This window comes from Camelina sativa, chromosome 13 (genome assembly GCF_030686135.1).
Source record: "Camelina sativa cultivar CO46 ecotype springtype chromosome 13, ASM3068613v1".
NCBI classification, from domain to species: Eukaryota; Viridiplantae; Streptophyta; class Magnoliopsida; order Brassicales; family Brassicaceae; genus Camelina; species Camelina sativa.
The window spans coordinates 3,184,215-3,210,518 of NC_141892.1; the positions used below are offsets into that span (position 1 = coordinate 3,184,215).

Genomic DNA, 26,304 nt, shown 5'->3' on the forward strand with positions numbered 1-26,304 from the left:
TATGTGTTATTGAATAATGCTTTCCAGACGTAGCCGGGGTTGTGCTGTCGAAGCACAGTTTCAACGTGTTAGCCACACCGTTATGTAAACCCTGGAATGAATCAATAGAAACGAGCGAAAAGAAAGTAAATACCCAGTTATTTTAGACTGAATTTTTAAATCAATATGGGCTAGTTTTTTGCGAGTAGATCTAACTTATCTAATTATATCTCAACAATCAACAATAAACTACAAAGCGTAATCCAACAAACTAATGTACATAAAAATTTGCAAGTGTTATATAAAATCAAACATCTACAAAAGTAGACACTGTTCCGTCACGGCTGCTTCTGGCTGGCACAACCAATGCTTCTGTTTTTTTTTTTCCATCGCCGCTTACGACTTCATCACTGTCATCGCTCATGCTATCGCCATTACTACTGCTACCAACGCGTCACACCACCACAACCACTCTACACTTACCGACATTCTTTTGGGGTTTTTTCTGCTGTTGCTGTAAAAAATTTAATAGCACAACTTGCAACATATGTGTATAAGTTCGAACCTTTTTGCTCAGAATTAGACAGTTTTGGCAAATCCAATTTCACTTCATGTAGACAAACATTATTTATTGAAATCACTTTATCAAAGTCCCATAGTCTTGTATGACAGTGAGATGAGCTAGATCTTTTCAGTTCTAGAATATTCTAGTAGATCGTTTAACATGATATAGAGATGCGCTTTAACCGGTTTTGACTCTTCGTAGCTATTTTATGAACACAAAATTTTAGAATACTTATAGCTTTATCAATGCTTTTTTATTGAAAATAATTCTAACCAGAAAAAAGATGCTCAAACAAGTATTTACTAAATGGTGAATCTTTTTGACAACTGTACCTTTCAAAGAGAGAATGCAAAAGAAAAACCTAACCTGCCGACTTCAGAGAACCAATCATAAGCTTCTAAGTCTGAGTTAATCCCAATGACTCTGGTTCCACAAAATCTAATCAAAAACCTGAAACAACCACGCAACAAATGTGAGATTCTCACACCGAGCGACGTATTTCTCTCGCTGAATTATGCCCAGTCAGTCCAGGCCAGTTGTCAAACTTTGAAGAAACATCTCAATTTAACGACTAGTAGTCTTTACCTCGAGATTACGCCGAAATTTGATCCAAACAGGACGCCATTTCCACCACTCCGGGTTCCAGTGTAAAACCTAGCACGAGATAATGCAGATGACTGATTATGTACTCGGAGTTGAAGTCAACTTTCAAAATTAGAAAACCAGATATAGAAAGACCAAAGAGATCTGTAGACAACATAGAGACCATGTCGATCAAGAAACTAAATTATTCATACAGCTAATTCTACAGTTTAATATCATAAATCCACAATGCTGGTTAAGTTTTTTTTTTTCTTTTTTTCTGGAGATTCTTTTGCATGAATCCTTTTGGAAGGATATGCGATTTATGGGAGCTGGAAACCTTATAGATTGAACTAGCAGCCATAGACAAGTCTGGTTTGAAAGAATAAAAGATATACATTTCAAGACAAAAAGGAGGAACCGATACCTCAAGTCCTCAACAACTTCAGATAAGCAGTGCACAAGATAACGATACGGATATTCTTGTAAAACCGGGTAAATGGAGTCACAGTTGTTGAGAAATGCATGCGTCATCGTTCCTGCTAAGGCATTCAGCCTAGACAACCTAGGTTATGCACAGAACAGACATTTGTTAAGAACAATAATCAAGACTCTTAAAATACTGAGAAGAATCGTCTAGAAGGAACTGAAGAGACTTCACCAAGTAACTTCTAAGTGACTTTCCCCACAGAACAAGAAACGCTAGAAAGGTCTCCATTTAGGGAACCAATATTAAGAGCAAATTGACAGACTTGCACCTAATACGTTGGAACTTCTCACAATAGTGACTACCTTAGAACCTAATTACTTCTGTGTGCAGATACAACCCTTATAAAATGTGCAATTTTTAAGATCGTGTCTCAAATACCAGTAAAGAAAGTTTTGAGTTAGATGGTTCTTGTCAGAAAAAAGATTGACAATTAGGACTTAAAAGCTTGTCAGAAAAAAGATTGCACCCGATATATTAGGACTTAAAAGCTTGACAATTGTTTAACTAGACAAAACTGTGCATGGTCATTGGCCTAATTACAGTATCTGAGTAACAGGAGTACTAACCAAATTAGAAACTAGGGCATATACTGTGAAGAATATGATCCGGTGATACATTCGTCAGGAACAATTATAACATATAGCAATATCCTGACAATAGTCTGCAGAGTTTTGATGCCTCTGGAAGTGAATATACCGCCAAAAAATCCCTTTATGGAAGAAAGTGCAGGTTCTCTATTTCGAACTGTTTGATACAATCCAAAAATAGAAAATCAGAGACAAAGAAGCAAAAAAAAAAAAAAAAAGACACTAGCAGCTTGCTAATCAAAGTGTAAGCGAATAATCAAAAGGTAGTCTACCTTAAACTTCAGGGTGGCCTCCATCGAGCCGTGAAAGGTACGTCTGGCCGAGATGGAAGCATCTGCGAAGCAGCATGACCTTGAATGGCAGAATAAAACGTTATTGTAGGGAAACGTGTAGGATCCCCCACATATGCATCTCTGAGCGTCTTAAAGCAGATTAGTTGATTTAAATCGCCTCACCTGTAATTGTCGGGCCACCTTGCACGTTATCAGCAGCAAACTGATAGCTCATTGTCCCTGAAGGTCTTTCGGGAGGCGGCTGAAAGAAACCTGTCATTGCAAGTAAAACAACCAATATCAACTAAAGGAGAATCATAACCAACTGAAGTAGCATAAACAAACTGACAAAACAAAGGTTTCTTGCATCTGCATACCGTCTGTAACAGTAAGAGAGCCTGGAAATGGATTTCTTCCACTTATCCAGGCTCCATTTAGAGTATCTGCATTACGTCCATTTGAAGACATCCGCCATGCTTCCTCATTCATATGTCGCTGCCCATCAACTGACTGAGAAGGAAAAGGGTAAGGATGAGGAAAGGAGGAACGCTGGGGTTCTGATTGAAGGCTTGGAAACGAAAAATGGCTGGATGGTGCTGGGGCAAGATTCCTAATCACAGGTCTCTGTAGAAAAGAGGTATTGCTCGGCCGAAGCTGTTGGTTCCACTGCATAGATATCTGGTATTCATGTTGAAATGATGCATGTGCTGGGTTAGTGAATCCTGGTTTATTTAGTAATGAAGGATGGCTAGGCATTGACGGTCGAGTTAGAGCTATAGATTGTGAAGACGGTGGAAGTGCCAATGGAGCGGGTGGTGGAGTAAAAAAATGATCAGAGGGAGGTGGCGCAAATGGCAGCTCCGATGGATATGAAGGGGGTGGAGGCGGAGACAGCGGTGGTGGAGAAGGAGGTAGAGGAGGGGGAGATGGAGGCGATTCATGAGGTAGCGAAGGAGAACATGCTGGAAAAGGAGGGATCTCAGTCGCATAGGTTGCAGCCGGTGAGTCCTCCTTCGCTCCAATCCCACAGACATACGAAGGTACGTCATCTGTCAGCTGACAAGACGCATCTTCCATTTCACGTACACCACTGACATGTACTACACAGTGAGGTTTATCACTCGAACTATCATGTGCCTCTAACTTGCCTAACGCATGGACTGGTTCTTCTATATGTGTGTTTTTAACTTCATGTGATGTGCTTGGAAGATCCTCATCTTCTTCATCATCTCCAAAATTGTGAGAAGATAAAAAGCCTGCCAGCTGAAAACTTGCATTGCTGCAGAAAAAACTCGTTAACGTATAAATTAACAGTACTCTTCCGAACAGCAATAAAACTGTCTCTAACAAATTATTCAGACTAAAAATTTCCTACTAAGCTTCTACATGCCCATCAAATATATTAAATCTGGAAAGCTGAACTACAGAACAAGATATGTATAATACATACCTCCCATACTCGTCAACAAGCATCCCTTCCATGTCCCTTAGAGGATCATCTACAGAACGCTCAGATCTAGAAGGACGTCGTAGCGAAAACCCAACAGTTTTATCATCACCAGAAGCACCAATATCACCAATATAACGACGTAAAAGAGAATCTGGGAAAATCTTCCTCTTAAGCCACAACCTCAATACCTAGAAGGAGCAAGAGATCACTGACTCTGAACAACAAAAACATGAGACTGTCCTCGAAACGAACAAAAAGTAAAAGAACCTTGCGACATTGATGACGATTTTCACGAGCACCAGTCCCTGGAGGAGCAGCAGCTCCTAGAAGGCGTGGAAGGGCTGCCTGCACAGTAGGAATATACAAACCGCCTGTTTTACCTAAAGAAGATTCACATGCATCACGAAGGATCACTTTAGTCTTATTAGTTATACAGAAGATAAACAAAGAAATTCTCTTTGACTGTAGAGAGTAATACAGTTAAAAAAACAAAATACCATAAGCGCCTCAGAAAATTGACAATTTGGAAAGAGATTCTGCATCCATTCAGGAGAAGCTTACCTTTTTGTTTATGGGAACATTGGGTGATCGAATCAACGAGAAAGAACAAGTCCACTTTACGACGAAAATGAGGCTCAATTTCCAACTTTCGAATGAGAAGTTCCACAACCTACAAAACACGATAAAATTACCCCATCAAACGCTGTAAATAATTTTGTCCAAGAATTTTCAGCTGGAAAAGGTACATTACTATATTAAATCTACATTTGCAGTCTATTCCTAAGTTTATCATAGGAAATTCTGGCTGGCGGTCTTAAAAAAGAGGAAACCACAGAAAGAAGAAAAGTGTTGACCTGAGGAAACAATTTAACTCACCTCACTGGCAATCCCATACTCGGCACAATTAATTGCCATGCGTGTTGCACGTCCAATACTTTCCTTAGTTCTGGATAAGGTCTCTAGCATTCCCTCAAACGTATCTCGAGAAATCGCAGCCTCAGTGGCACCACTCAGTGAACCCTCAACCGACCTATGCCCTGAACTAAATCTTCTCTCTTCCTTCTCTTCAGTCCCCACTTGGTTACTTGATGAGGATTGGTGGCCATGAATTGATGGAGTAGAATCTTCTTGAGGTTCCTCAGCAACAATCAGCATGGCATCGCCAGCAGAAGATGAAACATTCTGAACCATGAAAGGGCTTTGACTTGTCTGCATTGGATCGATGGTAAAGGAATTATGGTCAATATTCACAATAGGTGAAGTATGTGAATGTGCTTGTTTTCTTTTTTCTTGGGCAGCTGCAATTAGATGCTTCATAGATGAAGAAGAATCTGGCATCGAAGAACTGATCAATGTGGCACTTCCATTTTCTTGATTGCCAGTAATACTATGATAACAAAAAAAGACATTAAACTTTAACCTCCAAGCAAATATGAACATATCAATGACAAAGGGAAAGACAAAAAAAACATACATGTCAGCGGACAAGTTCACAGAAATGCCTGTTGACACTCCAACATCGTTCAGACAAGTTGCAACTTTTGGAGTGCCTGTTGGGTTTTCTTCCAAAGCTGGTTTGCTTCTCTGATTTGTTGTCTCTGAATGAGAAGAGCTTAATATATCTGAACCAGCCATTGCGTCCTTGGAAAAATCACCTTGGCATTTTTTTGGGATCCCCACACCAGAGACTTTCGTAACTTTATTCTGTCCTGCCACCTGCTCCATAGTTGAAAACAACTGAGAAGACTTATTAGGAGATCTAAATATCTGCTTGACATTCTGTGGAGGCAGCTCGATGAATGGTTTTCCCACAGAGGAGCTGTTTGAAGGACCCTCCACGCTATCTGGCATTCCTGAACCAGAGACTTTTGGAGTTTTATTTTGTCCTGTCACCTGTTTCTTAAATGAAACCAACTGATGGGAATTTTTAGGAGAACTCAAGTTCGGCTTGATATTCTTTGGGAGAAACGCCTTGACTGGTTTTCCCATAGGTGAGTTATACCCCTCCATTTTCTTGTTTTGTTGATACAGATGTACTTTCCCAGTTTTTGCACTTTCTGCAGATCCAGCTAATAGCTTTACTTTAATAGAAGTATCATGGGATGCATAAGCACTTTTAGGACCACCCGTAGAAGCTAGTTTAGCTTTGGGAACATTGGTATGTCCTCCATGAACTGGAGTCTTTGGGTCTTCATCATCATCATCATCGTCATAGATACAAACCGCCCTCCGTCTCTTCGGCAGCTGAGCAGCTGGAACCTTCACATCGCTATCAGAAGATGAAGTTATCTTCTTTTCAGGATGATTTGTCCCCTCTTTATTGAGAGACCGAGAAAAAGAGGAAACACTTGTGTGCTCCACTGTCTCTTTGCGGCGCTTAGTATAAGCGACTGCTTCCTTATCAAATTGATTTTTTCCTCCCTGGGCACCTAACACAGTCTCAGGCTTTAGACTAGATACAACGCCAGTAGAATCAGATACTTCAGCCTTGCCTTCACTAACAGGAAGAAGATGTTTTCTCTTACATTGTTTTTGATCCTTCGCATCTTCAGACCGTGGCCTTTTAGCAGCACGTTCACTATCATCTACTCCTGATGCAGACTTTCCTAGTTTGCTTTCAAATTTTTTTTTCTTCTCTAAAATCTCACCACAGACTCGGGCGATAGGTTTCTCTTTCAGCAACTCTTTCGACTTTTTAGAACTAGCGATTTTCACATCCAAAACAACCTTATTGTCAAAAGATTCTATTTTACTGCCATGCTCTTGTCCCTTTTTATTGCCCTTTTTCTGGCCTAGGAGATGACTGTCAGTAGCTGCTCGATTATCAGGCACACGTTTGGCTCTATGAACCTCATCTTTACTTCTTTTCTTCGTGTCACCAGCTGTCTTCTTGATTATCCTCTGACCATTGGCCGAATTCTTTCCATGGTCAGTGCAAGTGACACCGTCAGTTTTATCCCTAGAATCTGCTACCTTTAAGATAGGGTCAAGTGATCCATGCTCCACCGGCTCACTACTCTGGGATGTGGTTCTGTCATTTGATTTAGACGGATCTTGCTCTCCTAAGCCAGGCTTTGTCTCTGCACCATTATCCTCAACTAATTTACCGGGACAAGGATCAGACCTAGAATCAAACTTATCAGATTTTCCGTCATGAACTGCTGGATCCAATATATCTGACTTGTGAATCTGCGACTCTTCAAATGCAGCGGAGATTTCCTCTACGGCTTGTGCAAAGTACTTGACTGTTTTACCTTTACATTTTTGTAATAATTTATCCTTCGCCTCGGTAGTGAAGACTTGAATATCAGGTGGCGTAACAAAACCACTGCATTACAAGAAGATGACTTGGTCAACAACTAATATTGAGAAAACAAATTCACACTCAAAAAAACAAAGAATCATAGTAACAGGACGTATTGACTAACAAAAAAGATGGATATAACTTTCTGGGTCCCGCAACAATCAGTAAACACAGAAGACGCCGGCTTACATTTCTTGTGTTCCAAAGAAATAAACAAAGTGTTTCTTTGGGTCTGGAACCTGTTTCCAATCTTCGGGACGGCTGATCTGAAAATGAAAACCATTTAGTTCACAGTAGATAATTAAGTCACATTGCACAATCCCACACAGCTCAACCAGTGTTAACATCACTTCAAACAAATACAAAGCTCTGCACATAAGAGATACAACTAAGAATAAGCTAGAGGATTATACTACTGGCCTTCAAACTTCAGCACAAAAAAGATTGGCATACTACAAACCAGCCTCGTTATGAAAGCCTACTAAGGTGAGAGATTTGAAAACAGATCGTTGAGTGTATGTGTCGAGCCAAAGTTAACCACAAAAAAAAAACAGTAGATGCGAGACCAACAAAAACAAAAACCATGATCATGAATCAAAACGTCACGAAGCATCAACACCGAGAGAGAGAAAGAGAGGGAGAGAGAGCAAGACACAAACCTTAGCAGGCCAAGCAGGGAAGCCTTTGATTTTAGCAAGAACGAGATCACCCAATCTCAGGTCACCTATGGCCAAGGCTTTGTTCGCTCCTCTTTTACGCCCAGGGGCCATCGGCGAAACTGGCTAAAAACCCTAATCTTCAACTCGGATAGAAACACCGAACAGAATCACCAATCCCAAACAAAACCCCATGAGAGAAGCAATAAGTAATTCCAACTCTTCTTCACCGTTGAGAAAAAGGAAATAGCTAGGGCTTCACTGTGACGAGCAATGGCGAGGGAAACGAGTGGGATGGAGAAGTTGAATCAGTGGAGAAAGAGAGATTGAGGAAGAGCGACGATGGGGATTTAGGGCACTAAAAGCTTTCGCCGGAGAGATGACGCAACGGAGAAACTGGGTTTTACTCTCGTCGCCGCGTTTTTTACTCACCCTCCTCCCCTTTTCCAATATTTTATTTATTTATTTATCATATACGTTTTTGAGCAGTTCATTCGTTTTTTTCCTTTTTTTCTTATTTGTTTTTTTTTTCTTTAATATATGTTTTGATGAATCGACGCCGTCAGTTGAGTCTTCCCGGCCGGCTAGTTTCATTCCGCCGTGTAGGGGTTACTTACGGCGGCCTTCGTTTGCTTTATAACACTCGTTTGCTTTATAACACTCTCACAACTTCTCAATGGGCTTCTCATAAATTAAAACCCAATATGATTTAGCTGGGCCGTCTATAAACTGAAATTTTTTATTTTAACACTCACAACGTTTGGGTCGGTTTTTTTTCTTTTATATTTTAAGTAAGCAGGTTGGAAACTAACTGTAAGACTATATAACCCATACAAATATATCCCAAAATTTTGGTTTCAATTGCATACTTTTCCAACTAGGACTTTTTAATAATAATAAACTTGAGCGACGTTGGCTGAAGGTTTGTCATGTATGATGTTGTGATTTTTTTAAGAGATATTTGTCAAAATAATACATTTTTCAAATATAATTAAGAAATACATATATTTACTATTTACAATTGGAAAAAAACACATTTAATATTACTGTTCAACTATTTCCACAGCCTTTTTTACCATTCATGACTTTAATTAATTACATCTCATGTCATTGTTTCCCATTTTCTTCCATTTTTTTTTATTTTTCAAATAATTGTTAATATAACTTTTTTTTAGAAAACTTTTTAGATACAAAAAAAACAAATTTTTTCTTTACAATTTGATATGAATTTTGTTTAATAATTTTTAAATATATTATATAAACCTTTTGTATCCGTACACATTTTTAAGTGTACAAATGTCTATACACCTTATTAAGTGTACAGATATATGTACAAATGTACAGATGTAATTTTTAAAAAACCATTGTGGTACAGACATCCAAAACCCTAAGAATTAAACAAATTACATCTGTACTCACATCTATACACTTAATATGGTGTACAGATACACAATTTTTAAAAAATATTTAATATTATCAAATAAAATCATCAAACAAAATGCATATCAAATTGTAAAGAAAAAAACATAGATTTTTATATATCTGAAACTTAAAAAAAAACAAAATTTAATTAGCCAATTTTTATGTTTTAGATTGTATGAAATATAATATTGAAGAAAAAAAAACCTCTTAAAGCATACATAATCATTATCCTCTTTTCAACTCTCCCTCTCTATGCCCTTTTTGTAATCTTTTCCCCATCACTATGTCCCACCTAATTTTCTATCTCTCTCTACCTCTATCTCACACAACTCTATTTTCTCAATTCTAAATAGTGAATATATGTTTTTCATAATTATATTTGAAAAATGTATTAAACTCCTAACAAACCTTTTTTTAATGTATATGGGAGAAAAACCTACAAATACATGCGATAGGAAACCAAAAACCAAAATGCAATCAATTGACAATGTATTGACAGAACTACTATAAGTACTATTGTTGATGTAAAACCCAATATTTTCTTCTAAGTCGTCGTCAATCACCAATCATGATCAAGTAAGTTATAGGGAACTGAGGTAGTGGCTTGTTATTCCATTATTTAGAGCCTGGATAATTTCAATTTGGTCAACACAGATGGGAGAAGAGTGAAATTTGGGTCCCTTGATGTATTAGAGTTTTTTAGAATTTTTCTGACTATATATGTCACCATCGTTCTGACTTGTTCTTCTATTTCTCGAAGATAAAACGTGCGCACCAAAGAACAAGTTTATTTTAAATCAACCAACGTTATTCGCACTGCACCGAATGATTCCTGTAACTTAATTGGTGGGATCATTATAGCCACTGTAGCTTACAGTACTGTTAAAGATATTGGATCAAAAAAAAATTCATACTGAAATTTCAACTGGCTAATAGACGTGTGGACATGTACTTAGATAAGACGACAACAATTTTTAAACATTGGTTTATGTGTAATCAATATAAACACTTGAGGATAGTAGGATAGTACGTTATACAGTATTACATAACCAAAATTAAAAGAAGAGACATATATAGCGATCTCTCGTTTGCATTTGTCTAATTGTATTACCATTATGGAGTATATCAAAAGTGCTTTTGAATTTTCCGAAGTATTACAGTATAAGTAACAAAACACACGGCTATCATTCAAAAGTCTTCAAATATTCTCATCCCAAGAAAAAAATACTAGTTGGACTAATTCCAACAATCATTTGAATTCCAAATTCCTAAATTTATCGACGAGTAGTTCATAGAGAAAGAAACCCCTAAACCCTTGTTTACTTGTAACAAAAACGAATGGACCCAAAAAGAAAAACTCCTGCACGTGTTCCATGATTCATATCACTATATCATGTGACATCACTGAATATATATATATATCTCAATCAAAAACCAATCCAAATTTGGTAAGACCAAGAAAGTTCCTAGACTACACAATACAACAAAACAGGCTGCTCAATATTGACCTCTAAAATTACACAAGACAATATATTATACTTATGTATCGATTCACAATCGATCAATCGTCGTTATTAAACGGAAACACTGTTTGTCGTCCCTGATTTTAAAACAAACAAACAAACAAAAAAAATGATCTAACCATTAAAATATAGAAAACAAAAACAAAACAAAAAAAAAGATAGTCATGAAAACGAAACGCGATTTGGGCGTCCAAGAAACCCGTCCAAAACGACTTTTCTTTTATACGACTCTGAATTCAAATCCGAGACACACGCAGAAACGTCGCTACCGTTGCGTTTGCGTTTGGCCAACGCGGCTGCGTCTCTGACACGAGGTAGAACGTAACACCAAGCGGATGTACAAAGAATCGCACAAAGTCGACCCCAAACCAGCATAATCATTAACGTCAGTATGATGACCGAAATCCCTATGACCGGGTCAAACTTACCGACCCTTGACCCGTTGTTTTTCGCCCGAGTTGGTTTCAAGTCGGGTTTTTTCTCGTAACGTTTTGAAGTACACACCCGCTCCGGACACGTGTCTTTAAAGGAACCCAACGGTTCCATGGGTTTTGATCGGTCGGGTGTTTTGTCTTTTGAGTCCTTCGGTGTTGACTGAAATTAAAAAAAATCGAACAAAACCAAGAAATAATTTTAATGTCACAGCGGAAAATATGAATAACGTCCGCAAAATCAAGAAGATCACAATAAGACAATCATATTGGTGATGAAAGAAATTGAATTGTCTGAAAATGATTTTTTTTTCAACTGTAGACCCCAAAAAGAGAAAAAAAAAAAAAAAAAAAAAAAGGAGTAAAAAGTCTCAAAACTTATAAAAGATGATTCAACGAAAGATACCTCTTTAGTGTCCTGATTGACGGGCTTATCATCAACCGGAATGTTTTGACGATCAGTAGTACGACGTATCACCACCGATAGGGGTTTTTGCTTATCATCAGATTCATCTACTACTCTCAAAGTCGGTTTCTCTGTTTCCTCGATCGGCGACGGTTTGATCTCGCCGTTCTTCAGGCGAAACTTCGAACATAAAAACCACCGACTAATCCGTTTCTTATTCTTCTTCTTCATCATCTCACCACCGTCTTCTTCAGCAACCATCGATTTGTCGGAGTGTATCTTCCGAGAAAACCCGAAGCAGCCGAGGAAAGACGAAGAAGATCCGAGTGATCTTTCTCGGACTCTCTTCTCTGTTTTCGCCATTTGCAGTCGGATTGTTGAAAGAAAGAGAAATGTTGCGTTTCGTGCGAAGACTTTGAAATATCGCTCGGAGCGGTTGGATTTTATCTTCTCTTCTTTAATTTATTTTAATTTAATTAAAATAATATTTTATCTATCAGTGTATTGACACAAATCGAAGAATCAACGGAAATATCAAGGTGAATGAACATAAGATTACATATTAAGAAAACTGGGACGGGACTAGGCTACAACAAGTTGCATCCAAAACAAAAGTATTAGAAATTCTTACAAGATAAGATAAAAGGGAAAGAAAAAATAACTCTAGATTTAGATGTCAATTATGGAGTTTTTTTTTGGCAAAAGTAATTAAGTGATGCTTCAAAGTAAGTAAAGATTATAGATATTCCTTTATATGTGTCAATTTTGTAAAATTATATATGAGAGAATATCTGTCAGAAGTAATTCATCATATGTCTTTTTTTTTTACTTAAAATTTTACAATCTTGAATGTTAATGCCTAGTAAACAACATCCTCTAATTGGTTTGTTTAATCTAATATATATTTTTTTTGGTGATAAAAACAAAAAATGTTGATGCCTAGTAAAGTATTATTTTTTTCTATCAATGGTTTTGCTTATAAATCGATTTTGACCAAATGTTACGGAATTTTTTTAACTCCCACTGGACCCTCTCATACGCACACTAAGATCCCGAACTATGGATCAATACTTTTGGCCAATAATTTAGTTGCGCCGGAAACTAAAACATGTTATAATTAGACTAAATCATTAAATCAATATCGATCCTTTAGTTTCCACCTACAGTATGGCACATAAATTCGAAATATTGAAAGTTGTTTTATTCAAAGAATGAATCACTATATATATATACACCACTTGAACTACCAATACTACTAAATGCTAGTGAATGATGTTGGGATACTGAAACGAATGCTGTGTACATGACAAAGAAATAAAAGAAGAACTTGACTGTTTTCACAAACATATGAAACACACATAGGAAACAAATCACCTATGTAATCACTATAACAAAAGATAAACAAATCCAAATAATTCCTTCAAATATAAATGATGGGCTCGTGTTTGTCCAAGGTTTCGTGAAGACCATAGTCGTTTTAGCAATCTCGTACAAATACTCACACGGCTTCAATATGGCCTTATGTTGATATACCGAATATTTATATACATATAGCACAAAGTGTGACACAGAACAGTCGACTGCAATCACATGTGGCGCAAAACAGCTTATTATGATTTATGACTGAAACAAGTTTTTCGATGGTTTGACTGAAAGTGCTCTGTTTTAAAAATTTCTGAGTTTCTATATTATATTTTGTTGGTCCAATTTCTGAGATTATTTTCTCAGTATCTGGTTGGTCCAGCCGTCCAGTTTGTGATTTTTAATTTTTTTATTGCCCTCGTACATCTTTAATCACATAGACTTCAACTTCATGAACCAAATAGTATAGTACACATGTTGAATAGAGATACTAAATATAGTCCCATGTTAAATGAGCTTTATTGCTGAAAATATAGAATTATATAATCAAGTACACATACTAATAATTATATTGTGATATTCTCAAAAATACTATAATTATTATATTATGTCATAATTTTCTAAGAAAAATGACAAAAACAAAGTTGGTCTTCATTAAGCGTTCATCACCAAAAATATTCATATGTTATGAATTAAAACTTCTACAATAACGAACCACGTTATTCAACACGGTGGAAAGATTAGAACAAAAAAAGATTGATTCATCTTGATAAAATGATTAGTTTAATAAATAAAATAAACCAAAGTAAAGTTTGATAGAAGAATATAAGTATCGTAGTGTCCACGTTCCAACTTCTACGTTGGATCTCTTCGTTTAGCTGTTTTCTATATTGACCCATTCGAATTTATGTGTTTTTTTCTTTCTTTGCAAAAGTCATAGTTAAAATCATAGTCAAGATCGGCTCTGAAATATATGAAATCCTATAAAAATGATTAAAGTAAGGACTCGTTTTGTAGAATACAATATTGCAAGTTACTAGTAATAATTATAAAACCATATTAATATAGATTATATAGTGCATACAACTACCAATCAAAATCACCCAAAAAAAATAACAATCACTTGTTACAATTCATAAATCTCAAACTCAAAACCTTGAGTCACTATTCACTATACACCAATTATACCCTTCATGGGCATCAGCGGTAGTAGTGGTCTATCTCAAAGGCACTCCTCTTGACCATAGTCACCTTCAAGCCATGCTTCATGTACATAGTTAAAGCCATCTTTGGCTCAACCTTATGACCACCCTTCATACTAACCCTATAGCGGTAAATAATCGTGGCCGCCACATATTTCATTTGATAATACGCAAAATCCTTGCCTAGACAGAGCCGCGGACCACCATTGAAGGCCGTGAACTTATAGGCTGACTCACTCGTGTACCTGCCGTCTCTTAACCACCTTTCTGGCTTGAACTCACAACAGTCCTTCCCCCAAATCATTTCCATACGCGCCATTGCATATATTGCGTATATAACTTTTTCTCCTTTCTTTAGTTTCGTCCCATCTGGAAATACATCGTCTTCAAGTACCTTCAAAATATTATAAACTTTTATAACCTCATGCGTACTAATATATTTCATTCATAACCGAAATAGTATTAAAGAGAAATAATGTAAGCCAACCACACCAAACATACCAAAAATTCTTTAACAAGTCACTCTACTATAAAGTTAGATATACTAGAAAATGACATTTGCGGAGACAAGTATGTGAAACAGGGCACGTACCTCTTTGTGATCGACTGGAACTGAAGGATATAATCTGAGAGCCTCAGACAAAGCAGCTTGTAAATAATCCATTTTCTTGATCTCTTCTGGTCTGAACACAGGCTCATACTCAATGTTCTTCTTTGTATCTCCATTATCATCTCTCTGCTCAAGAATCTTGCAAATTACCACCATGATGTTCTCCTCCACTTCCGGATTCTTCTCGATTAGCCAGAAAAACCAGCTTAGAGCCACAGAGGAAGTGTCTCTCCCAGCAAGTATGAAGTTCACACAAATATCACGCAAGAATTTAACTGAAAATTTTTCTCCATTGTCGTCTCGTAGACCCATAAAAATAGTTAAGAGATCAGATCTCTTTGCGGTTTCAGTCTCTAGAGACAGCTCTTTCTTCCTCGTCTTGATTACTTCGTCAGCGAAATAATCCACACCTTTTATTGATTCCTTAAGATTCTTCTCTGTTCCTAGGTTAAGAGACCTCATGAGCTTCCACACGAAACCAGGCATCACAAATCTCACAGCTGTTGCTTCTGTTGCATCCTCGAAGGCTTTTGCGAATGGAATTTCAGGTAGGTTTGGACTAAGACAACCTGGATCGACTCCGAAAGCAATCATACATACATTATCGAACGTTAGCCTTAACAAAATGTCCTGAAGATCAATCTTTTCAGAAGTTTCAAGAACCGGCAAGAGTCGATTATGCACGAGTTCGTGCAATGACTGGCTGGTTAGTTGTCTGAAATTAGCCGAATGGAACTCGACACTTGCTGTTTTCCTTTGCCGTTGCCACGTTTCTTCATCGGCATTGAAAATCCCGTCTCCAAGTAGATCTCGCATGGTCTCACGGAAGTAAGAACCCTTAGGGTAAATGGAGAAGCGGGTCTTGAGAATATGCTCAACGTTTCTTGGATCACAAGTAACGACGCAGTTGAGAGTGCTAAACCATGGACCTCTAAACCGGAAAGTCCCGTTCCTGCTGATTAGAATATCAGATAACCATTCATATATGTTACTTCGCACTGCAAGAATCAAGGAAGGAAGCATGCCAAGAAACGGCCAAACGGGCATCCCTTGATGTTTCTTCTGTCGCAAGGAGTGTATCGTGACAAACACGAAAAGGGCAATAAAGAGCTCAAGAATCTGAACGTCTCTCAAGAATAACAGCCTCCGGGAAACCAGAGGCTCGTGGTGGCTTGCAGCAGCCGTAAGATTATAAGCTGAAGAATTATAGTTCATAGTGAAAAAAAAAAAAAGAGGGAAACAAGAGAAACAGGAGTGTGTATAATTTGCAGAGAGGAAGAGAAAGAGAGATTGCAAATAATGAAACTGTTAGTTAAATTAGTGGGTGAAGAATATGAAATGAAAGAAGAATGAATTTAAGACGCATAAGTTTCGTGTTTGGCTCTTAATGTGAAATATTGGGTTTGATTTGGTGAGCTAAAAAAAGTTCGTTGTTCTTTTCTAACGGTCTTTTTTAACTTATGTGGCTCTTGTTCTCGTGTTTTGCTTTCTTTGTTTTGTTTGGCATTTTGTAAAGGTCAAGTCTTTTGGAGGGGGAATCAAGCTTGTTTAAATATTGAATTAAAATTAGGGTTTTAGAATATGAGGGATTGTGGATAAAAGAGAAGTTGACAAGTGGGTAGTGACGGATCACCTAAGTTCTTTACTTTGTCAAACACTTGGTATCAACAAATACGTGTGGACATTGGAATATTAATATTTTCTGGAATTTCAATAAACATAATATTTTGGGTACTAACATAGTAACATACACATACGTGTCGATGAACCGTTGTTGTTTGATGTTAGTTTATGAGTTTATCTGGTGAGACTTTTACGGAAGTTCCCCAGGTTAATTTGTCCTCGAACAGTTTGATAATTTGTTTTTTACCAAAAAAAAAATGATGATTAGCCCTTTGGGCTCAGAAAGCGTATGGGCCACCCAATATAGGCCTTTGATAGTTAATTTGGATTTCGACCTTATATACAGACCCTCCTCTAAAATGATTATACTGTATCAATAAATCACTCACATGATCTCATCCCGATGCCAGTGTTAAAGTTCAAGGCTTGGTTTTTGTTCAATTTTTGTTTAACTCACAATAGAAACAGATGGCATTTTTGGACCCATAATATTCATTGTCCAGATCTTGTTTTCAGATTGCTTATAATCTAGCTACTTATTTATCCTTGGTAGATATATGTTCATTTATTTTAGTGATTTAGGTTTGTTGATAGATAGATAAAACGTTGAATATTCAACAGAAAAAGTGTTGTCTCTGAATATCAGTCGTCAGCCTACAACTCATTACTTAATATTTTTCGAAAAATATATTTAATTCTGGTTAAAATGGGACCGTACCATTAAAATCGATTTAAATCATTATACATCATATTCATACAATACGTAATTGATTCCAGTTACAGATTGATTCATCTGATGGTATAAATATGGTCAGCTCTGCTTTGGGATAGGTTGCCTTCTGGCCTTCTTGGATCTTGGTATGACCCATGCACAAAAGGCCATATGAAGAATTATTTCAACAGGAAAAGTGTGCAGGTCGCAGTACTACACGCAAACGTCACAAATATTCCTTATCCGTACACACCTTGAAGGTGAGTGATGTTTTTGTTTCAAAACCACATCTACACGCTATAGCATGACGAAGATGGGGATTAAGGTGGAGTTGGAGTCACCGTGAAGGTCATGGTTGGCTGGATGGGTTGAGACTTGAGACACAGAACCAGCGCTGAATGAGACATATGCGGGTGAGCTAACTTTTACCACCGTGAGAAGAGCCGGTCACCAGATTCAGTTGCAATCCCTCTCCTTATTCTCTCATTTCCTCTCTTCCCTCCCTTTTGCCATCCTCTCGCTTATATGCATGCACCATAAATCAAGTCCTTGTGGTGTGATTAGAAGCAAAAGAAAATGGTTTGGTTAACGTTAGTTACCCTACGATAAACAAAAATAGTGGAGGCCCATTGAGGCCCATGGAAAAAGGAAATGGTGCCGTCGACATCTGTGATTGTGTACGTCTCTTTGTCCTATGGATCGCTTCTCATCCTATCAAAGTTATCAATAACTATGGTGGACCAAGCTATGCCGCAGGATTGGATTTTTATTTATTTTTATTATATATTTTTTTTATATTTTTTCTGATTTTATAATTTAATATATATTGTTTAAAATCAAGTTTCATAATTTTTTTGATAGTTTCAATGGTAATTTTTTTATTATTATTATGATTTACATCATCCTATGATACTTGAATTTTTGATTTCATACCATTAGTTTTGGATATATTTTAAATTTTATTACCCTAAGAAATAAGTTTAGAGATTTCAAACACATAGTCAATATGACCAAATGTATATTGACTTTATGAATTCATAAATAAAATTCTTTTTTTTGATGAAAAAAAAAAAAGATTTCAAACACTTAGTTTTTGATTTGTTTCTCACTCAGAAACCCTTTAGAATAGTAACAGAGATTACTGTTTGATATCTACATTGTAATTTATAAATATTTTTGATGGATCTTAGTCTTTTAAGCTTAGCACTTCAACCTTTGTCTCATCTCACATAATTTATCTCTTACAACATATTATACTTATTCTTGTCTTTTAGTCTATTTAATTTTTATGTTAATATTAATTGTAGAATTATATAAACAATTACATAAAATTATTCAAAAATTGTAGACTTAAAAAGAATTACAATTATTTAACAGAAAAATTAAATAAATATACTCATTTACATAAATGGGCCTAAACTACAATAATAGCCCAGTGGCTTTTTACCTTCATTGACCAAGTTACGTTTATTCTCCTTTGCATCTTCGTCTTCTTCTTACTCTGCGACACCACCAATTCATCTGGTCATGCTTCCTCTTTGTTCTTAATCATCATAGCATCTTTCACTTCTAGTTTTCCTTTTTCTTTTGCAATGAATCAACTTCCAACACTCCCTCTTGATTCATTTGCTTAATCCTCGAAATCCAATTCAGGAACTTGATCCCAAGGCTTCTTCTTCTCCTTTGTGATTCACTTCTTCAATGTATGAATATCTTTCATGACTTTGTCACAGCTTAGTGGTGAGTAATCTTGCTCCCTCATGAATTGATTCTCCTTAATTGTTTTTTTTTTGGTTTGTGAACTGTCTCTCTCATGTTTTCTTCTTTAGTTGTCTGTGCAACCTCCTTCTGGTCCCATTGTGGTGAACATGAAACGCCTGCGTAAGAAGTAAAATATTTTCATCTCTTGTTAGTTTCATATCATAATATCAAAACAATCTACATAAGAAAACCATGGAAGTATACAATAGAGACGGGGTAAACTACCAACCTTGCAATAGTTTCCTTCTTCGACAAAGTTAGTTACTTTTTATTAGGTGATAATACGGGGCAATTTTCTACACAAACCTCTGAGTATATTGACGGGAGTTCAGAAAATAGATTTAAGAAACAATCAGCGAAGAGAAAGGGAGGGATCATATTGCATCAAAACCAAATGTCACAAGACATAGACACAAAGAGAGGGAGGGATAGATCGGCCAATCGGGAATTCAACAAACTGATATTTAACAAAATGTAGCACAAGACTTGATTTTCCATCCCCCACATCTCCAAGTAATACCTGAAGCACTTAGACCAAGTTAATCACCTAAAGAAAATTAAAAAAGAACAAAACAGACTTGTCTTCCGCTATAAGTGCTAACAAAGAGACCTTAACTATCCACAATTAAATACCATAATCATTACACGAGAGTGTTTTAATATCTAGATAGTTCATATTGCTTCAGATAAGTATAAAAGTATCAAAACCACCTTCTTATTGTTTTCTTATCCAGAGCACAAGTTTACATCTTTGACACATAACATAACATAACATAAAACTAACATATTTGCTTGGATATTACAATTTTCTGGATTTAGAACAGACCTCAAGCTGATTGCCAGAGATTAAGGACAAGGACACCTTGAAACTTTTCAAATGCTTGAGTTTCAGTTTTCGACCAGACAAACCAACTCGGTCCAGTGAATGCTATCAAGCTTGTTGCAATGTACACAAAACCTCTGCAGCTTTTTATTGTTTTTATGATAACATATGTGATTTAAAGCTAAAGAATCAAATCAAAACTAAACAATATGTGACCCATCTCTAAACTTATCTCTGTAGCTATCGCACATCAAGTTCAAAACATAAATCCACAAAAGCAATCAACTTTGCAATCAAAAGGGGAGTTAGTTTAATATCCCTTTGTGAGCTCACGTCTGGGAACAAAGAACCACCGTGACGGGATCGTATTTCGCCCGACGGAGACATCGAGATTTGAGGGAGACAAAAAGAAGAAGAACCACCGTGACAGTATCGCATTTCGCATGACGGAGACATCAAGATTTGAGGAAAACATCGAAATACGACCTATTGCTAATAGTGTGAGTCACCAAAATATGTGTTTAGGTGTATTAATTGTTTTAATTTGATTGGATATTCATTTTAAATGATGTATGAGTCTCTACTTTAATACAAAAGCTGAGGTGTAATGCTATGGTGAAAAACTTCAAGTTTTATTGTATTGATATTTTTTTTTTTTAACAATATCCTATCAATAAGACTGTCAATGTATTTTCATACTTAATGTGGTAATGTGTAACGGAAGTTACGGAATAAAGTATATCACATATAGAAGTACTATTTCTATTTTATCTTAGAAACACATCTGAATTCACCATTATGATTAATTCAAAAGGGTCACACATGTGAATTTAGGAAATTTCAATACGAAAATTTGTCTTATAAACTTTTAAACTTTTTAGAAATAAGCGTTTCTTCAATTTTTTGAAAATAATGTAAATGAATTCTAGGATGTTCTATTTCTTTGGTTATATAACATATTCACGTGAAGCATAAACATACAAACAAAAAAATATCATGAAAACAAAAAGACTAAGTTAAAAAAGAAAAAACACTGTATAAAAAGTAGAAGAAGTGGGGGCGTTTTCTCTCATCTACTCTTTTATTTCGAAAAAACCAAAAGAAAAAAAAAAAAAAAAAAAAAGAGAGAGAGGAGCAAGCGTTTGGCGATGAAGATCAAGAACGCACTTTGGCTACTGTGCGTTCTGGTGTTACCGGCGATAACCTGTAGTATGAGACCGGAGAAGAAGGCAACGGCTTCATCCGGGAGGAAAGAAGATGACCTGGTAACCGGTTTGCCCGGTCAGCCACCGGTAAACTTCAAACACTACGCCGGGTACGTGAATCTAGGGCCTGAACAGAAGCAGAAGGCGCTTTTCTATTGGTTCTTCGAAGCCCAACAAAACTCTTCTCGTCGTCCTCTCGTCCTTTGGCTCAACGGAGGTCAGCCTTTTCTTTTTACTCTCTCTATCTCACTCTCGCTTATATAATTCACACATTAACAAAATTTATTTTTAATTAATTTAAGTTTTTAAAATTGTTTTTAATTGGCAATTTCATTCGGAATTTCACTCTTTTATGCGGTGTTACAAATATGTTTACCAATATACATGAATTCGTATATTGTTCATTAAGATTTTTAATACCCTCGAATTGAAAAATATGGCAAGAGAAATTTGTATTCCTTCCATTTCATCGACACTTTTCATATTATTGATAAATTATGTAAATATGTTGACAAAAAAAGTTATGTACACATTGATATTATGTACCACTTATAAAATTTAAACTTAATCTTTCTTAAAAAAGAAGATAAATTAATTTTAAAGTGATAGTCCCTTTTGTAAAGATCAATGTAATTATCAGCTCGACAGCTCGTGGTCGTGGGACATCATGGTATTTACTATTTAGGTTAGTACATGTCTAATCATGCTGCCAGACGTTGAAAAAAAAACACAAAAAGGTTAAAAATTGCATGAAATATAAATAAAAAGGACCTATATGCAAAATTTTTGCCAATCATACACACGAAATTAGTTTTGGAGTATAAAGTTTACTTATATTAGCTAAAGTAGGAGAAAAACATCAAGTTGTGCACATTGTCCTACCAAATTCCATCTGCTCGTGATTTAGTGGCAACCCATCTGGCTTATAACGTACAAAGTAGTTACTTTTGTTTCATTTTATAAACTTATAATACAACGAAAATAAATACATTGCAACGAGATAGTAAAAGTGGTCGTCTCGTTTCGAACCAATTGGTTTTTAAGTATAAAATTAGATGTCGTGTATGGCTCGATAAAATTTACCAAAACACCAGTCAGATTTCAGTCAAACTATTCAACATTTTTGTTTCCCACTGTTGCTTGATGGAGAAGTGATAACAACAGCAAATGTGATAGTTGGGAAAGCCGACAAATTTTAATTGCATACATTAATGATATATTTCGTTTTGTGGAACGCACTTCAACATCTGTAGTCTGTACGGTGGAACGAGTAGGTTCTTGCCTCTTCGGGACAAATATTGAATTTTGATTGCTTACGGAATACGGACTATATAATCCAGTTTTGAACCCAAAAATAATAATATAGAAACCTATAGTCCAGTCCATGTTTTTTTGTTGTTGTTATTAACGTGAAAACTGTAAATCATATAGTTCAAAACCAGTTGTAGTTCAAAAGAAACTTCCATCCACAATTGAATCAAACCTTAAATCAAAAGTTGTTATGAAGATTCAGTGAAGTAAAGCATCCTATACGATAATCAAAATAATTAACGAAGACGTAGTATATGGTCCGGCTCTGACAGATATATTGAACTGGTATCATTCAATATTGTCCTTTTCTTTAACATTGAATGTCCAAATCTTGTTTTTGTAGAGTGTGTTTAAGTCTTTATTTTGTCTTTTATCTTCTTTTTTCTCTCGGTAGTTGTTCTTTCAATTTAACGACTTTACTTTTTATACGGTTTGTCTTTTTTCGCACACGGTTCATTCCAGTATCAGGATATTTAGAGATACGAGAAATTAAATATCAACCTCGTCTTTATAAATTGTGGCTAGAGATCAGATAAGATGTTGAATATTCAAAACACATATAGCACAAAAGCTTGTCCATGTCAAATAATAATGTGGAAAATAATGATTATGTCTAATATATTTATATACCATATAAAATAAAAGTTGAATTAGCTTTTTTTTTTCTTGAACAACCAGTTGAATAATATCTAAAAATGATTTTTAGGTCTTAACTCTTTTTTTTTCTTTTTTTTTTTTTTCGTTTTTTGTTGTAACATCTATCGATTCCATCTTTCTCTAAGAGAGACATCATTTAGAGATTACATAAGATAGCCTTAAGTAGAGTTGATTATAAAAGATGAACATGAGAGAAAAGTTATAAAAGCTGGAGCGACCCCATTCTATTTAAATGACGTGTGGAGTGGCAAGTTGAGATGAATGTGAATAGTGAGGCTAATATCTCCCACCCATTCTATTTCAGAGTCAAAATTTTATTATAAAATAATATTTATTCTAATTTTACTTTATATTTTATTTTAAAATAAAAAATGATGACTTTGCTCTATATTTAGAGTAACTATATTTAGAGTAACTATATTCTCAATTCTATTTTTGTAAACTAACTCTATTATAGAGTCAGTTATAAAATAACACATTCGTAACAATTATGTTCTATTTTATAGGTACTCTATATTGGAGTAAAAAACAAAAATATACATTTGAAATAGTCTTAGGTTAGGTTGGTAGTAATTGTGATTGCGAGTGAACGTGATTGAAGGAGACATCCGAATTTCGAATCCATTGTTATCAGATTAATTAATTGCAAAACATATTAGTTATCTAAATATATCTAATATATGTAGTACACACAATTAATACTTTGATTTTGAAACCAACTCGTGACAATATATTGACGTCTAGTAGTCTAGTTCACTTTTTTTTTTTCGAAAGATATAGATGTATGTCTGACAAACCGTGAACTCCATTCTTTTCCATCTTTCCCCATGTATGATTGCATTCGTTTACCTCTCTTTCTCATACTATCATTTACTTTGGTCAAAGTTTCATTTTTCTTTCTTTCCAAAATTTTGTGCTGTACTAATCACACATGGCATTTATTACCAACCACACAAATATATGAGTAATTTCATTGCTATTCTGATCTGTTACTAACGTAACGAAATTATCCCCAAAAGTTACAATAACACTTCGATGTTTAATGATTTTTGCCGAACGTTTAACGATGGAAACTATTCCGTATATATAATAATTTTGGGATGGAATCGCTAATAACATTTCTTTTTGTGAATTGTATAACACTATAACATATTTGGTGAAACCTTTTCATCAACTTAATTTTAAACTAAAATATGCAGGACCGGGGTGCTCATCAATAGCCTATGGAGCTGCACAAGAACTAGGCCCTTTCCTTGTCCACACCAACAGTTCCAACCTTACCTACAATGATTTCTCTTGGAACAAAGGTACAACTGATCAAATTTCCCTACTATTTATATACGATTTATCTGCGCGTGTACAAATATTAACTGGGGTTACATTAACAAAAAGAAAAAAATGTTTGTGCAGAGGCCAATATGTTGTTTTTGGAAGCCCCGGTTGGGGTTGGGTTCTCGTATACCAATAACTCAATGGATCTTCAAAAGCTTGGAGATAAAGTTACGGCAGCTGATTCTCTTGTCTTCTTGATCAATTGGTTCATGAAATTCCCCCAGTTCCGATCCAACGACTTTTACATCTCCGGCGAAAGTTACGCCGGTAAGTGTTTTATTCATCCAAAAAAAAAAGTGCTTTACGAAATAGTACAAAATAAAATTAAAATATAAACGAATTAATCTTGTTCGATTATTGGTTTGTAATGACTTTAAACTTTTTTGGATTCAGTTCCTTGTCTTTAATTCATAAGATTCTTAAAGTGTTAGCTGATTTAGCCGAACTAGCACACTCTAATCTGTCTGTATATCAGTGTATATATAAATAAAGATTAATTTAACACTGCTTTGGATCTTCTTTTCCCAGGTCATTATGTTCCTCAGCTTGCGGAGGCAATTTACGACAGGAACAAGAAGGTTACAAAAGACTCTCACATCAATCTCAAGGGTTTCATGGTATGCACTATGTACTACAGTACTAATAATTAAGGTTACTTTGCAAGACGAGGAAGGAACATTTCTTGCGGTATAACTAAACATAAAATGTATTCGATTGGTGACTGCGTTGCAGATAGGGAACGCGGTGATCAATGAGGAAACAGACATGGTAGGACTAGTTGACTACGCATGGAGCCACGCTATAATATCGGACGAGGTCCACACCAACATCCATGGCTCTTGCCGTTTTGAAGAAGAAAGCACCAACAAGACTGAACAATGCTACAACAATTTCAAAGGGTTCATGGATGCGTACTCTGATATCGACATATACAGCATCTACACTCCCGTTTGCCTATCCTCGTTTTCCTCGTCTTCTCCAAGAAAACCTAAAATCGTTGTGTCTCCTCGCCTCCTTACTTCGGACGTACGTTTGTTCACTATTTCAATTGTACCGTTGTACTGTTATGTAACCATCATCATGTTCATCAAATTTTTTTCTTTACAATTTCTTCTCAAACTTGATGAATTTTTGTGGTTTAAATGGTTCAGGACATGTGGGACACGTTGCCGGCCGGGTACGATCCATGCACTGAAGGCTATGCGGAAAATTATTTTAACCGGAAAGATGTGCAGGCCGCACTCCATGCGAACGTTACAAACCTTCCTTATCCGTACAGTCCTTGCAGGTTAGTCCTACTTACGATGTGTATATATAGTACTAGTTATTAATAATGGCAAGAGACTATAACATACTTTATAAGTTTTTGCCTTAGTATAACATTTTAGTACGACATATATATAACGTGTGTGTGCGTGTGATTCAGCGACGTCATAAGGAAATGGAATGATGCTCCATCCACCGTGATTCCCATCATCCAGAAGCTTTTGACGGGTGGCCTCCGCATCTGGATTTATAGGTATCTATTCTTTTGAATATTGTTAACCATTCTGCTTATTGTCAATTAATTTTAACTTAATTGGGTTCAATGTTGGTTTTAATAGCGGAGATACGGATGGTAGAGTTCCAGTAACATCAACGCGTTACAGCATAAAAAAGATGGGACTAAAGGTGGAGTTACCGTGGAGGTCATGGTTCCACAAGAGTCAAGTAGCTGGATGGGTTGAGACTTATGCCGGAGGACTAACTTTTGTCACGGTGAGAGGAGCCGGTCACCAGGTTCCGGCCTTTGCTCCGTCACAATCTCTCTCCTTATTCTCCCACTTCCTTTCTTCAGTCCCCTTGCCTTCAAAACGGTTCTGATCGATGTTCAACTAAAACGCCAAGTCATGGCAAGTTGCTGTTGTTTTGGAACCTGTGGTACTTTACACATGCAATTGATTTGATAAGTTTCAATTCATGATGAATAATACGATTTAAAAATTTCGTTATCAAGTTTCATTAAATATATATATTTTGTTCGTCTGTTACGTTAATTT

At 36.0% G+C, this 26,304-nt stretch overlaps 4 protein-coding genes and 1 long non-coding RNA gene across 8 annotated transcripts; 1 reads left to right on the forward strand and 4 right to left on the reverse strand.

Annotated features, from left to right (window-relative positions):
* Window positions 1–140: 140 nt before the first annotated feature.
* LOC104734840 (protein HUA2-LIKE 1) lies at window positions 141–8,512 on the reverse strand. Of its 4 annotated transcripts, none has more exons than XM_087481020.1 (15): window positions 7,889–8,512; window positions 7,419–7,495; window positions 5,400–7,253; window positions 4,802–5,312; window positions 4,487–4,595; window positions 4,193–4,305; window positions 3,926–4,113; window positions 2,853–3,754; window positions 2,659–2,748; window positions 2,476–2,554; window positions 2,183–2,360; window positions 1,554–1,691; window positions 1,130–1,198; window positions 911–994; window positions 141–484 (listed from the first exon to the last, which is right to left on the reverse strand). In XM_087481020.1, the coding sequence occupies exons 1-10, from the start codon at window positions 7,997–7,999 to the stop codon at window positions 2,484–2,486; spliced, it is 4,026 nt and encodes a 1,341-aa protein (XP_087337146.1). In that variant the 5' UTR covers window positions 8,000–8,512; the 3' UTR covers window positions 141–484; window positions 911–994; window positions 1,130–1,198; window positions 1,554–1,691; window positions 2,183–2,360; window positions 2,476–2,483. The 4 variants fall into 4 exon arrangements, with proteins under 4 accessions (XP_087337146.1, XP_087337145.1, XP_010452802.2 ...); XM_087481019.1 differs by having other exon boundaries at window positions 141–487; XM_010454500.3 differs by having other exon boundaries at window positions 141–493.
* A 2,274-nt stretch (window positions 8,513–10,786) lies between these two features.
* LOC104734842 (uncharacterized protein At5g23160) lies at window positions 10,787–12,277 on the reverse strand. Its single transcript, XM_010454502.3, has 2 exons — window positions 11,668–12,277; window positions 10,787–11,424 (listed from the first exon to the last, which is right to left on the reverse strand). The coding sequence occupies exons 1-2, from the start codon at window positions 12,028–12,030 to the stop codon at window positions 10,993–10,995; spliced, it is 795 nt and encodes a 264-aa protein (XP_010452804.1). The 5' UTR covers window positions 12,031–12,277; the 3' UTR covers window positions 10,787–10,992.
* A 1,792-nt stretch (window positions 12,278–14,069) lies between these two features.
* Window positions 14,070–16,198, reverse strand: LOC104734843 (cytochrome P450 86B1). The gene is made up of 2 exons (XM_010454503.3): window positions 14,824–16,198; window positions 14,070–14,625 (listed from the first exon to the last, which is right to left on the reverse strand). The coding sequence occupies exons 1-2, from the start codon at window positions 16,054–16,056 to the stop codon at window positions 14,230–14,232; spliced, it is 1,629 nt and encodes a 542-aa protein (XP_010452805.2). The 5' UTR covers window positions 16,057–16,198; the 3' UTR covers window positions 14,070–14,229.
* Window positions 16,199–18,502: 2,304 nt separating this feature from the next.
* On the reverse strand, window positions 18,503–19,457 carry LOC147929162 (uncharacterized). The gene is made up of 2 exons (XR_015577383.1): window positions 19,167–19,457; window positions 18,503–19,053 (listed from the first exon to the last, which is right to left on the reverse strand). It is a non-coding gene; the product is annotated as an uncharacterized LOC147929162 (long non-coding RNA).
* Window positions 19,458–20,649: 1,192 nt separating this feature from the next.
* Window positions 20,650–26,301, forward strand: LOC104737888 (serine carboxypeptidase-like 35). Its single transcript, XM_087481021.1, has 8 exons — window positions 20,650–21,182; window positions 24,133–24,240; window positions 24,344–24,532; window positions 24,794–24,882; window positions 24,998–25,291; window positions 25,417–25,553; window positions 25,692–25,784; window positions 25,870–26,301. Exons 1-8 carry the CDS (start codon window positions 20,909–20,911, stop codon window positions 26,126–26,128), a joined length of 1,443 nt encoding a protein of 480 aa, XP_087337147.1. The 5' UTR covers window positions 20,650–20,908; the 3' UTR covers window positions 26,129–26,301.
* Window positions 26,302–26,304: the final 3 nt, after the last annotated feature.